The sequence below is a fragment of the Capsicum annuum genome, chromosome 12 (assembly GCF_002878395.1).
Source record: "Capsicum annuum cultivar UCD-10X-F1 chromosome 12, UCD10Xv1.1, whole genome shotgun sequence".
Taxonomy (NCBI): domain Eukaryota; kingdom Viridiplantae; phylum Streptophyta; class Magnoliopsida; order Solanales; family Solanaceae; genus Capsicum; species Capsicum annuum.
The window spans coordinates 103,256,668-103,271,360 of record NC_061122.1 but is presented as its reverse complement, the minus strand read 5'-3'; the positions used below and the strand labels follow the sequence as shown (position 1 = coordinate 103,271,360).

The window sequence follows — 14,693 nt, the reverse complement described above, 5'->3', positions numbered from 1 at the left end:
TGTCAATTCATTCATGTTCTAGATATGGTTGATCCAGTGTGGGACGTTGCTATTTTTTAAGACACCATACAGGAGCTTCAAACTCAGGTTCATGACTTTCAGTGAGAGTTGTCAGCAATGAGAGCCAGATGCTCCGGGAGATTCAGAGGCTGAGGAGGGCACTGCTGATGCCGGTTGAAGATTGACCGTCTGGCAATAATGATGATAATAATCCTTAGATTATTTTTTTCTTTTAGCTTATGATTTTTATTTATTTTTGTTTAGTAAAAAATTATGTTTGATCGACTTTGACGTTTTAATTCTTATTTATTTTTTATTTTGTCTATTTCTTCTTCTCAACAAACATGCTGACGATTAAAGAATAATTTGAATCTAGTAGCAATAGCAGGAGTTGAAATTTAAAACTTGACCCAATGCATACATTAATACTCATGTATAGACCTCTATTAGATCATATTAATTAAGCACTTAGTAAATTACTAAAGTTGATCAAATAAAAATACAAAAATAGAAACTACAACATACCCAGTATAATCCCATAAGTGGTTTTTGGGAGGGTGGTGTATCCCCAGACCTTAACCCCTACCCCGTGAAGGTAATTTCTTTTAGTCTATGTATTTTTATTTATTTTTGTTTATTAAAAAGTTTATGTTTGATTGATTTTGACATTTTAATTCTTATTTAATTTTCATTCTGTCTATTTCTTCTTCTCAACAAATATGTCAACGATTAAGAAATAACTTGAATCCAGTATCAATAACCAGAGTTGAAACATATGGGTTATCTATAGGGTTTGTGGCAGGAGCTGTGTTGTGTTGTTCTAAACATATTACACTTCTGTTGCAATAGAATAAAGATCTGTTGCACCAGATAAATAGTCTGTCACAATAGATAAATATTCTGTTGCAACAGATTTATCGTTTGTTGCAACAAATAATTATCTGCTACAACAGAATAATTATCTATTACAACAGAATAATTATCTATTGCAATAAATAACATGCTTGTTGCAACAAATTAACCATCTATTTGATTCATGTTACGGGCACTAAAGAACCATAAACATGAATCCAATATATGCGTCTTCTGTTGTAATAGAATATGTAACTATTGTAATAAATCGAGTGATCTGTTTAAATTGTGGGCTCTTATACTGTATTTATGAATGGGTTCTATCCATTGTTGAAAAAACAGCAGTAGCAGTGTACTCAGATGACAAATTCAACTAAAAATCATAATTTTACTTACGAAAGTCACCTATGAAGTAATGTCAAAGCGCAAAGTGATGTACGAATTAAAATTTCACCTAAAAAATTGGTCAAGTAAAGTAGCAGCAGTAGCGGTAAAAACCAACAACAATGGCCGACAAGAAGAAGAAGATGATGATAATGAAGTAGAAGAAGATGATAATGAAGCAGGAGATGATGAATAAAGAAACAACAATAATGAACAACAAAAATTGCGAAAAGAGAGAAAACAACAACGGACTAGAAGAGAGAGAAACGCGTCTTTTTTTCCTCCGTTTTTCGTTATATTAACTAACATTTGGATTAAAGTGTAAATTTAAAAACTTGTGGGTTATTTTCAATTTTTTTCAACTTTCTTAATCCATAATAAAGTAATTGTCACCTCTACTCAATTATTAAAACTTGAGTCACCTACACCTTATTTTCAAACTCTTTTGTCACCTACAGCTCAAAGTCCCTACTGTCCTAAGTTGTTGTTAACTAGGTCGAAAAAACTTTTTCAAAAATTGATTAAAAAAATACAATACTAAATTTATATTGTGTCTACATAGCGATTGAATTTTTTAATCATAAAATCGAACACTAAGTTTCATCACAATAATATCTTTGTCGATCTAATTAAATTAGATTTTTAATTATTTAATTTAATATAATACAATTTTACCGAGTTTTACAAGTAAATTTGAAATATAAGTTAAATAGATTAGTGATTATAATGTAATTATTTTTAATTAACTAATTATAGTGGATTTAAATAAAAGTTTACTGCGTCTAAACTTAAGTTTTATCTTGATCAATTATTTTGATAATTGTTATGACTCAAACATTATTTATTGAAAAAATATTTTTATGGTCTATTATTAAATTAAATTAACTAATAATTGCTACAAATGTCATTAGTTGAACAAGGATTAATAACTGAACATAATTATTATAAAAATGTATCTATACAATAATTTATATTTAAATAAATAGATGATTAAATTTAATTGCTCTTAATTAACTAATTATACCAATTTTAAATAAATTAATTTCACTAAGTGTTACGTTTTATTTGTTTGATACTAATACCTTTATTGTAATGGCATCGATAGAATTTCAGTTATTTATAGTGAAATTTATATAAGAAATTATAGTCAATTTTTGGTAAAAGAGAACCTTTTTATAAAGAGAAAATTAATAAATTAAATTTCAATTTTTTTTTTACTTAATTATCGATTAGAAGATTTAGCTTGTATGAATTGTTATTGATTTGATACCAATAATGATAGTTATTTCAGTATATATCCACAATTAAAATTAACTGATATCCTTGTCTCACATATAAAGTATTTGAAGTGTCATTAGAGTTGTGACGATTGGATCCAATTTTATAACTTGTAAATTTTAAATGTAATTTTTAAAAATAAGTTATTATATTAATTTTGATTAACTAATTATATCAAATCTAAACAAAATTTTAAAAAATTTCACACAAACTTATCCTAATCAAGTGCTATGAAAATTAGTATTTATTATTTGTCTCAAATTAATTTCACAAAATTTCACTTATAAATTTCAATTATAACTTGAATAATTTTTTTGTCAAATCTTTACGTTAACTTTTTTTTTTTTAGTAACATATTTGATCATGAATATATTTTATGAGGAGATGAAAATAGAGATAAATCTATGAGAATTTAAAAATAATAAAAATTTTAAAATTAAGTATTTCTTTTCCATATAGAATTTGGGAACTAGGAGTACCATATATGACTAATTATTTTCAAGGTATTGGAACTTTTTTTTGGTCATATCAAGGTATAGAGAATAATATTGAAAAAGATCTTCTAATATTGGGTGTAAGGGTAAAAATATCAAAAATTAAACTACTTTCTTTGTTTTATTTTACTTTTTTCAAATTTTATTAATTTGATTTCTTATTTTACTTGTCATTTTACATTAATGAATACACGATAATTTTTTATTTTTTTTTATTCTTAATATTAATTATTTTTTTAAATTAAACTATAAACATTATTTAATAAGAGTGTTATGATAAAGTAACTATATTACTAATCATTGTTTTTAATTAATGTATAGTGTGAAAAAATATTATTATAGCTTTTGGGCCATTGGTGGCCAAGAAAATTATGACCTAAAGGATTCCCATTGTTAGGAGGAATAGATGCCTTTATATAGAGTTGGAAATTCACTTCTTCATCGCCCCGAAAAAAAGGTCCGTAGCGGCGGTCTGATTCACCGGCTCTGATTCACCGGCTCTGATTCAACCATTCCGGTGAGATTCTGTTCGTGAAATCAGCTATGGAGGTTCGTATTCTTCAGCTCTTTCAGGTATTTCTTCTTCATCTTATTGTTATTTACTTCTGCATTACTACCTTGATGGATATTCAAAATACTCATGTTTTATTCTATGGGGGAGATAAGTGTTTTGGTTTGATTGATCAAAAACACGATAGACTTAATTTGGACTAAACAATGAATTTTTGCCCATTTTTTAATTTCATCTCATTCAAAGTGGGTAAGGCTTAAACCGCCCATTAAAAGGTAAAATATTTATTCATTTTTGTCTGTACGTAGATTAATTATTCTAAATATTTACCTCAATGCCATCTTTTTTTGCATCACTTTTATTATGTGTCTCGATCTATTACTTAAGGGATTGTTTGATTAGGAAATAGTTATTTCAAAATAATTAATTTTGAAATTAGTTATTTTAAAATTATTTAGAATAACTTATATGGGATAAGTTGTTTCATCACTATGGTGTAAATGTTGGAATTATTTCGAAATTGACTAATCCATCTAATCAAACATAAATAAAATAAAAAATCATTTTATCCGAGATTACTTATCCCTTATGTCTAACACCAAGCGATCCCTTATTGTCTACTAACACATCAATTTCTCGGGTCCCATATCAGTGCAATTACCTTTTTAAAATTTTTTGGTTTTCTTATTTTTCTATCTTTGCACTTGGGGTAAATTGAAGTTCTCTTTACGCTTTTTTCTCACTCTCCTAATTCTTATTGTAGATATTTGTAAACAAATTAAATATTTTGGTCACTTGATCCTTGCAGAATTTTTTATTTTTTTTTTTAATTATGTTCTCTTTCCCGTTGGTGTTGGAAAATTTGGGTAAGGAAAATTTGAAATTGATCTCATAAGTAATGAATCTGTTTTTCGTGAGTCCATAAGATATTATTTATTATGGTTCAATATTATGAAGACATTTTTAATATATACCCTTCTTTTGGTATTAAGTGATCTTCTTTTTTAGAATATTTATTTCAATTTTATTGTTTAAATTTTATAATTAAGAGTACTATATATATATATATATATATATATATTTTCTATTTTATCGTGATAAGAATACTAACTGCATCAACAGTTTTTAAAATTATTGAATGATGCATAAATGATTTCAATTTTCAAAAATAAAATTAAATAATTATTAATAATTTTAATTATAAATACTCAATATTTTACATGTAATGCATGAGATGGAGTAATATATATCAAATATTAATGTTTAATAATTGCATTGATTATTACTCTATAAAATGTATATAATAATACTTATTTAAAATGCATCTCTATTTATTACTCCCTCCTTCTCATTTTACCCGTCCCAAATTAGCTAAGTTGATGTTCCATTTTACTTATCAAGTTAAGACAAACTTTTCTTTCCATGTTTTACCCTTTGCATTAATTACCTTTTCTTTAAATTAAAATGTAAACTTCATTTAATAGGTTTACTTTGGTAAACTAGTCATGATGTTATTTATTATTTTTTTTTATCATTGTGCCATTCTAATTTGAGACAAGTAAAATGGGATGGAGAAAATAGTTTCATAATGGGTATGCCAAAGTCTATAGCAGCAGGAAACGGAGAAAGTAGAATGCTAGAAATTGAAGGATCTATTATATATATTTCCTCCATTTCAAAATAATTGAATTATTGGAGTATTACATACCCATTAATAAAAAATTTTTAAGATATAAATTATTGGTTACTTTTCACTATTATTCTTTTAATTGCTCTTAAATTACTCTTCTAGAAAATGTAAAGTACGCCCTCCATCCCAAATTACCCATCTCAAATTGAGATGACACATTGATTAAGAAAAATAATTAATAATATGACTAGTTTACCATAGTACCCTTATTAAATGACGTTTACATTTTAATTTGAAGAAAAAATAATTAATGCACAGGGTAAAACATGAAAAAAAATTTGTCTCTTCTTGATTAATGAAAAAAGATAAGTAAAATGAGAAATCAAATTAGGAAATTTGGGACGGGTAATTTGAGACGAAGGGAGTACCTAAGAACCTCATTAAATGAAAGGATAAAATTAAAAGAAATTTTCAACATGTCTCCTCGGGAATGAATAATTTATTTATTTTGAACATTGAAAAATAACTCAGTAATTCATTTATTTTAGAATGGAGAGAGGATTCCTGCTATATAGAAGAGTGAAGAAGCACACAAGTTTTGATCAACATGTGTGCTTGTTGTCATTCTTCCATATGCTAAGACACTTTTATCAATTGTTAATACTGATATTTTAAAGAAATTATATAAATTTGCTTTATGTGATTGTGCTTTTGCAATTTTGAACAAAAAAATTAGCCCATATTTTATTTATTACTTGAATCAACCAAAAACTTTATAGTTATCTTTTTTGCCGTGTGGGTCCAGCCGGGGGCATTTTCTATATTCTATAGCCTATGTGCTGAAAGGGAATTGTATGTGTTTGCTTAGTATGTGTATCTTTTTATTATTGGACAAAATAACCAATATATGTGTAATGTCCAAGCCGCAATAGTTGAGCTTTGTTATAGACCTGGATCCACCATCTTTTTCTACTTTGACTCTATCGCTTAGTTTTAGATGATGACTTTAATTTACTTTTCTTGTTCTTTTTTATCTATTATATTTTTAAAAATTATATAAAAATAATTATAAATTTTAATTAATAATTTAAAATATTTTAAAACATATAAATAGTTAATTGATTCTCGAAATTTTATCTATATAAACTTAGAAAAATTAAGTAATATATAAGAGTATCATATAAAATTTGCCTTTTCACTATAAAATAATTAAGAATTTAAATGTATAGAATTTATATAAATGATTTGATTTACTCTCGAAATTTTATTTATATCATATAAATTAAAATAAAAAGAGTAATATATATTATGTGAAAATTACGTAAAAGGTATTGTAAATCACAATAATTTATCTCTTAAAATATCTAAAAGAACATATAAAAAATTGGTTGACTCTTGAAATTTATTTATACCACATAAATTGAACAAAAGGAGTAATATATATTATGTGAAAATTACATTAAAAATATTATAAATCATAATAATTAACAATCTAAAATATTTAAAATATTTAAAAATTATTATAACAAATTTGATTGACTTTTCAAATTTCATCAACGCCACAAAAATTGAAACATAAAGAAGAACATATATTATTTGAAAATTATGTACAAAATATAATAAATCACATCAATTAACTACTTAAAATATTTTTAATTTTATCCGTGTCACATAAATTGTGAAAAAAATGATAATATATATTGGGCCCGTGCTGGTACGAATACTAATATCTAGTATTTTTATAAGTAAGGGCATCTTTGGTGTACAATGGGAGAGCCACATATACTTGAGTGGTGTCGATCGACACAACTCCATTGAAATAAAAATCACACTATGTAGTTAGGTAAAAAATATTTTTTATGTATATATATTATATATTTATATCTCTTGATTTCTTCGTCAATTTTTATAAGAATAAGGGTGACATTCAGAGTTGCAATAACTATAGGGGTATTAAGTTATTGAGTCACTCTATGAAGATTTGGGAGAGAGTGGTCGAGGTGAGGCTGAGACGGATAGTGTCTATTTCGGAGAACCAGTTTGGATTTATACCTGGCCGCTCGATGACGGAGGCAATTCACCTGGTACGGAGGCTGGTGGAATAGTATAGGAAAAGGAAGAAGGACCTGCACATGATGTTTATCGACTTGGAGAAGGCATACGACAAAGTCCCTAGGGAGGTGCTTTGGAGATGCTTGGAGGTGAGTGGAGTTCCGGTGGCATATATCAGAGCAATTAAGGACATGTATGATGGAGCTAAAACTCAGGTGAGGACGACGGGAGAAGACTCAGAGTATTTCATTGTCTTGACAGGATTGCATCAGGGATCTACTCTTAGTCCCTTTTTGTTTGCTTTGGTGATGGATGTGTTGACGCGATGTATTCAAGAAGAGGTGCCTTGGTGTATGCTTCTTGCAGATGATGTAGTTTTGATTGATGAGACGCGGGGGTGGGGGGTGGGGGGTGGGGTGTGAATGATAAATTAGAGGTGTGGAGACAAACTCTTGAGTTTAAAAGGTTCAGGTTGAGTAGGAGCAAGACAAAGTATTTGGAATGCAAGTTTAATGACGTGAGCCTGGAGAATGAGGTGGTAATGAAGTTGGAATCACAGGTGGTATGTTAGAGGGATAGTTTCAAGTATCTCGGGTCTGTGATTCAGGGTAACGGTGAGATTGATGAGGATGTCTCGCATCGTATTAGGGCGGGATGGATAAAGTGGAAGCTCGCTTCGGGGGTGTTGTGTGATAAGAAGGTGCTGCCCAAGCTTAAAGGAAAATTCTACCGGGTGGCAGTTCGTCCGGCCATGTTGTATGGAGCGGAGTGTTAGCCAGTTAAGAACTCCCACATTCAAAAAATGAAGGTGGCGGAAATGCGAATGTTGCGTTGGACGTGTGGGCTGACTAGGGGGAATAGAGTTTGGAATGAGACTATCAGGGAGAAGGTTGGTGTGACTCCAGTGGAGAATAAGATGCGGGAAGTCCGATTGAGATGGATCAGACACGTGATGAGGAGGGGCATGGATGCCTCGGTTCGTAGGTGTGAGAGGCTAGCTTTGGATGGTTTTAGGCAGGGTAGGGGCGGGCCGAAGAAGTACTGGGGAGAGGTGATTAAGCGGGACATGGAGCAGTTACAGCTCACTGAGGACATGACCCTAGATAGGAAGATCTGGAGGACGCGAATTAGGGCAGAAGGCTAGGGTCAGTTTGGGTCGCTAGTGTAGGGAATTACTTGGTGGGGGTATTATTCTTGTTATGATACATTGTTTCATGCTTTTTTACGAATCTGTTTACTTTTCTCTGTTTTTTATTACTTGTGGGTTTTGTATTTATGTTATGCCATCTTGTTCCATGCTTTACTATGAATTTGTGTAGTATTCCGTGTCTCGATCCGGGGGTCTATCGAAAACAACCTTTCTACTTCTTTAGAGGTAGAGGTATAGACTGCGTACATCTTACCCTCCCCAGACCTCACTATGTGGGAATACACTGAGTTTGTTGTTGTTGTATTACTTCGTCAATTTACTTATTTATATTTTAACGATTCTTAGTTCAGCCACTGTGGCATAACAAAATCATTTGAAGTGGATCAGGTCAAGAATTGGACCAAATTTAGATGGATTGGTCCCGAATAAATCTAAATATTCTTTTTAATTTTTTTGATACTCTTTTTTAAAAAATTTAGAGTTGTCACATCATTAACCATGCACAGAAAATCGTCAATTTCGTATTGTTATGTATTTAAATTTAGTAGGTACACTATAATAAGACATTTCTTGATTTAATTATTCATTCTGAGTTTTTTTTTCCTTTTTTGTTGTTATATTTGACTTGGTTCACCGACACTAATAGTTATTACGACTATTATCAGTAATCATGATTATTCATTTCTGTTTCATGTTCGTAATTTTTGCAGGATCGAGCTCTGATCATATTTGTGATTTTTATTACGCCATTTCTTCTTGAAAGAAGTCTTGCTGTTAATTTTGATGTAATGAGTTATGGCGCTTCTGGAGATGGAATGCACGATGACACTCACGTAATTTTAAATAATTTCAATTGCTCATATATTTTGAAAAATACTATGACGTTTGTGCAAGCATAAGTGAAATGAGTTTAACTTTTATATTTGATAGTGCAAAGAATTTTTAATACAATCAGGTCATTTTTAAGATATTTGTTGGTAACTTGCAATAAAGATTGATATTTGTGATTTTGAAAGTTAGACACGCTATAGCAAGTACAAAAAGGTGGCCTGATATATATTGTAACTTTTTGAGTAAATGCATAATTATTCCAATGATGTTGGCCAAGATTTTTAAAAAACCATCTAAACTTTGAATTTGACGTATTACTTCACGATTCTTACTTAATCCGTTGCAAATACACCATTTTGACTCTCTGCGTGTGTGGCGCGTGAAATGGTTCGAATTTGATTTTTTTGACCAATCAAAAACTGCCACATGTAAAATAATTGATACATAATTTATTATTCTTTTTTTTTTATAAAAAAATAATATTTATTTATTTTATAAAATTATCCCTACCCCTCTCCGCCCCCCACCCCAACCCACCCACTCTTTCTTCTTCAATTCAATTCACCATTAACGCTTTCATTGAAGCTTCTTTTTTTTTTTTAAAAAAAAAAAAAATCATTCATTAAAGCTCCATTGTACAATTAAATCATATCATTTAACTACCCACCATTTTTTCTTCAACACAATGTCTTCTTCAATACCATTAAAGCTCTTCAACACAATGTCACCATTAAAGCTCCTCCATTGAAGTTTTTTTTTTTTTTAAATCATATCATTAAAGCTACATTTTTCAGTTAAATCATATCATTTAACCATCTTTAAAACTCAATTCAATCATTAAACTTTCAATTCAATCATAAAACTATTTTTTGAAGTGATTTGAACAAAAAAAAAAAAAAAGAACGAGAATGCATGCTGACGGAGTGTGGGAGGGGGTTGGGGGGTTAAGGGGAGATGCTGATGGGGTGGGGGGTGCTGAATGGGGGTGGGGGTTGAGGGGAGCTGCTGACGTGGGGGGAGAGGTGCTGGATGGGGTGGGGCGAAGAGGGGGTGGGTGGGGTGTTAAATTAAATAAAAAGAAAAATTTTATTAAAAAAAATATGAAATTAAACGTAGTTGACATGTGGCAGCACCCAATTGGCGCGTCTTCACTCACTTTGTTGTGACTAAGATTTAATGAAAAATGGTAAGTTTGCAACGAAATAAAGGAGAATCGTGGGATAATAGGTTGATGTTAAAGTTTAGATGTCTTTTTAAAAATCTCGGACAAGATGTGTAATTATGTATTTTACTCTAACTTTTTGATATTGTTACTTGTTAAAAAATGAATATCATCTAGATTTATGTACATATACTGTATATGTATATATACAAACTTATATATTATGTCAGTCGAGGTGGTCTTATTTAGTAATTATGAAGAGTGAAATGATATTTTATTTTGATTGAGATGGTTACCTCTTTTTCATGGACTGTGATTCCATTATTATAGGCATTCAAACAAGCTTGGGAAGCTGTGTGTAGTGATGAAAATCAAAATCCATCAATGCTTATACCAAGGGGAAGATCATTTCTAGTAGGGCCTATTACATTCCAAGGGCCTTGCAAGTCCCTAAATATTCATCTTCAAGTAAGTAAGAATAATTTTTCGTGGTTATATGAATTAAAGATATATTATTAAGTTTGAGCCCGATCATGTTTGCAGTTATCAGGATCCATTGTAGCGCCGAAGGATCCAGAGGCATGGACAGGTTGTGAAAATGTTTGTTGGATTTATTTTACAGGAGTTGCTGGTCTCTTCATCAACGGTTCTGGTACTATTAATGGCAATGGTCAACGCTGGTGGACAACTCCTAGTCGTACCAGGGTGCGTAAGACGAGCTAAAACAATTTCTCGAGAAATTGTATGCCAGTACTGTACTGCAAATAGTTTCAACAAACAATTAATATTCACAGTTCGAAGACAAAAAATTAAATGCACGTGCTACTTTAACTTAATGATATTTTAGCTATTACTTTCTCCTTGTTTTAATTGCTTAAATAAATAGTAGTATTACTTACATGTAAGTTTATTCGTTTCAGGTGAACGGGACTTGCACTAAGCCAACGGTATGGAGCACATATCAAGCAGTCACTTTCTGTTCAATTAATTAAAATGATTATCAAATATAGGAGTGCGTCTAATACGAATTACTAGTTGAACTTTTTTTTTTTTATCCTGTGAGATTTGTTTACATCAACCTAATCCATATGTTATCTACCCTTTCATATACTATTACTTGATCGAGCACCCCTATTCAGTTTTGCACATATATTCCTTTACAAGATTACAAGAGTTCTTTCTACCCATTTTTTGCAGGTTGTCCAATTTAATTATTGTAATGGGCTTCGATTGAGTGGAATAGAGCTAGTGAATAGTTCGAGGGACCATATAATTCTTACTTACAGCAAGGGAGTAACCATCTCAAACATTCATATCAGTGCACCAAAATATAGTCGCAATACTGATGGGATCGATATCTTTTTCTCTAGCCAACTTCTAATTCAGGACTCCATTATTGAAACAGGTACTCATTTCTCATTTTCTTCCTATTTCCTAAAAATGTTAAGCCTGATTATGGATTAGAAAAAGTGATTTGCTAAAATTTTATAACAAAAAAAAATGCAAATTATAACCACCTTTTCTAAAAATAACTTTTTTTAAAAAAATCAAACTGGAAAGATTTTTTTTTTTAGAAATGAAAAATCAATCCATATGCAAGTTTTCACAACTACTACTCACGCATAACTTTCCTCTAAAAGATACTTTCTAGAAAAGTAATCGAAATGCGTAACTTGGAATCTAATTATGTGAATGTTGATTTTATAATATAACCAAAATATTTTGAGAACATCTTGTTGAGATAAACAGAGTTTCACATTATCCTTATTTCATCCGACTATTATTCTTAAATTGAGGTGTGCATCGGTCGGTTCGGTTCGATTTTATGTGTTATGGGTTCGGTTTATCGATTTTTAAATATACAAAATCAATAACCAATCAATAAGATATTTTTTATCGGTTTTCGATTTATCGATTTTTGGTGCTTAACGGTTCGATTTTCGATTTAACCAATAAGAAAATACTCATAAAATAAAAATAGTAAGAACTAAAATAAAAAAATAAAATCTTAGTTGCCGTCAAAATCATACGCAATGTGTTTTAGTTTACAAGAATCTTCAAACTTGAACTGAATGTTAGTTCGGAAAAAAACTGAATTCTAATTGTTAGAAGCTACTAAATGCTTAAGCTTTCCAATACGACAATACCCGAGCTTTGTATTGTGCCTTTGTTGTCCTGAATAGGTTAATACTTTGTGAATGTCTGAATTGTGAATAAGTAATGTATGTGTGTGTGTATATATATATATAATATTAGTAATATAAATATTTATATATATAACACAGATAGGAGTAAAACAATAACTTAATGTATCCTTATTGAGTTATTGGTTTAGCCGATAACCTAATAAGCTAAAACCAAAATCGAACCGTTTACCCATTAAATTTTTTTATAAAATCAATAAAAAATCGTTAACCTAATAACCCAATACTAATAACCCAGTAACACTTTTATTGGTTCGGTTTATCGGTCGGTTCGATTTTTACACACCCCTATTCTTAAATACTCTTTCTTTTCTTGAATTTACCTACAAACCAATAATAGTTTCATAATATTTTTGACCTGATGTTTTAAGTTGATTACCTATTAACTAAAGGTTATTGATGTTGAAACTCTTTTACGTTAAATGCATATTATGTTTAAGTTTTTACACCAGAACACTACTAGATTTCTAGAGGTTTTTTCCACCGACGAATCAATGGAGGATTTCATGTGGAAGCATGAGTTTCCCACCTCATTATATTCCCATTGAATCAGTTCGTTGAGAAAATACATAGTGGGAAACGGGTTTCCATTAAAATGTTGGGAATTTTGTCACTTCCTTTCTCACTGAAGTGCAAATTACACCGCCCGCTGAACACAATAAAATAATAATTTATTTTCTCTAATTTTCCATTGTATCTATCTGAAGTTAGGAAAAAAATATATGTTTTTCTTTTAATTTAACCCAAAGTCATTATGGGAAGTATTAATAAAGGTCAATTTCTTTTTTGAATTGTACCCTATTGACTCGGTGAGAATAGTTCAATTCTGAAAATAAAAATATGAACATTTCCACCATAATCAATGGGAAATTTACAAATTTTCTAGTAGTGTAATTAATTTAACTCACAAATATAAATAAATAACAAGCAGGTGATGACTGCATTGGCATCAATACTGGGTGCTCTGATATTAATATTACTGGTATTACATGTGGACCTGGCCATGGTATAAGGTAGAACATGAAATTTATTTATATTATATCTCAACATATTTTTGTTATAACTAATATTTTGTATGCAGTATTGGAAGTTTAGGTCCAAATAACACATTTGCCAATGTGGAAAACGTCTATGTAACAAATTGCCACCTAGAAGGAACCGATAATGGTGTTAGAATTAAGTCTTGGCAGGTAGCAAAAAAGTCTCACATGTTAATGGGGTAAAAGAATTTTGAATATTTGTAAGCATATACTAATTTTCCTAAACTCTATATCTCTTTCATGTGTTCATAGGGTGGTTCTGGATACGCTAGATCTATACATTTTCATAATATTAGCCTCAACAATGTAGAAAACCCAATCATTATTGATCAGAATTATTGCAATGGTGGTCATTCATGTCAACCTCAGGTAAATTTTTTTTTTTAAATTCTTTTTCTAAGGAAGAAGACTAGAAATTTGAAAGTTGTCTCTTATTTTAACAATGTTTAACAGGTAAGTGCAGTCAAAGTGAGCAATGTAACATACAAGAAAATATATGGAACTACAAGTAGCAAGCTAGCAATAAATATGGATTGCAGTAATAGCACAGCTTGCACCAATATTGAGATGGAGAATATCTACATAACTCCAGTTGTGCCTGGAGAACACATCATTGCTACTTGTACTAATGCCCAAGGAAAAGCCTCTTCAAACTTACCTCCTGTATCTTGCTTGTCACAAGTATAATTATATAGAGAACATATTCCATTTATCTAATATTGGTAATTGGATTTGACATAAACTAGCGATTGGATGGTCACAAAGCTACTATAAGGATAAACAGAGGTTAAACTATATAAATAGCCTGTCTATTTCCCCTCTATATCTCAAATAACTTTAAACACCTCTCTATATTTATTTATCTTTCAACTTTTAATTTTTTTTATTTTACTTTGATTTTTATTATTCTTTTCTCTTTTTTTTTTTTTACTTTTCTCCCATCAACTTCTATTTTTTCTCTTTTTTCTCTTTTTTATGTTTCTTCAGTCTTTATTTTTCTTTTCTCTTTTTTTTTTCCTCAACCTTATTTTTCTTTTATTTTTGTTTTGTCTTTTTTTTTTTTTCTTTTTTCTCAATTTTTTTTCTTTTTTTCTCTCTTTTTTTC

At 30.0% G+C, this 14,693-nt stretch overlaps 1 protein-coding gene across 1 annotated transcript; it reads left to right on the top strand.

Annotated features, from left to right (window-relative positions):
• The first annotated feature begins 3,007 nt into the window (after positions 1–3,007).
• LOC107851416 (probable polygalacturonase At3g15720) lies at positions 3,008–14,432 on the top strand. Its single transcript, XM_016696415.2, has 10 exons — positions 3,008–3,581; positions 9,062–9,184; positions 10,675–10,812; positions 10,888–11,049; positions 11,265–11,291; positions 11,542–11,749; positions 13,480–13,561; positions 13,630–13,738; positions 13,841–13,957; positions 14,042–14,432. The coding sequence occupies exons 1-10, from the start codon at positions 3,552–3,554 to the stop codon at positions 14,273–14,275; spliced, it is 1,230 nt and encodes a 409-aa protein (XP_016551901.1). The 5' UTR covers positions 3,008–3,551; the 3' UTR covers positions 14,276–14,432.
• The last annotated feature ends 261 nt before the right edge of the window (positions 14,433–14,693 follow it).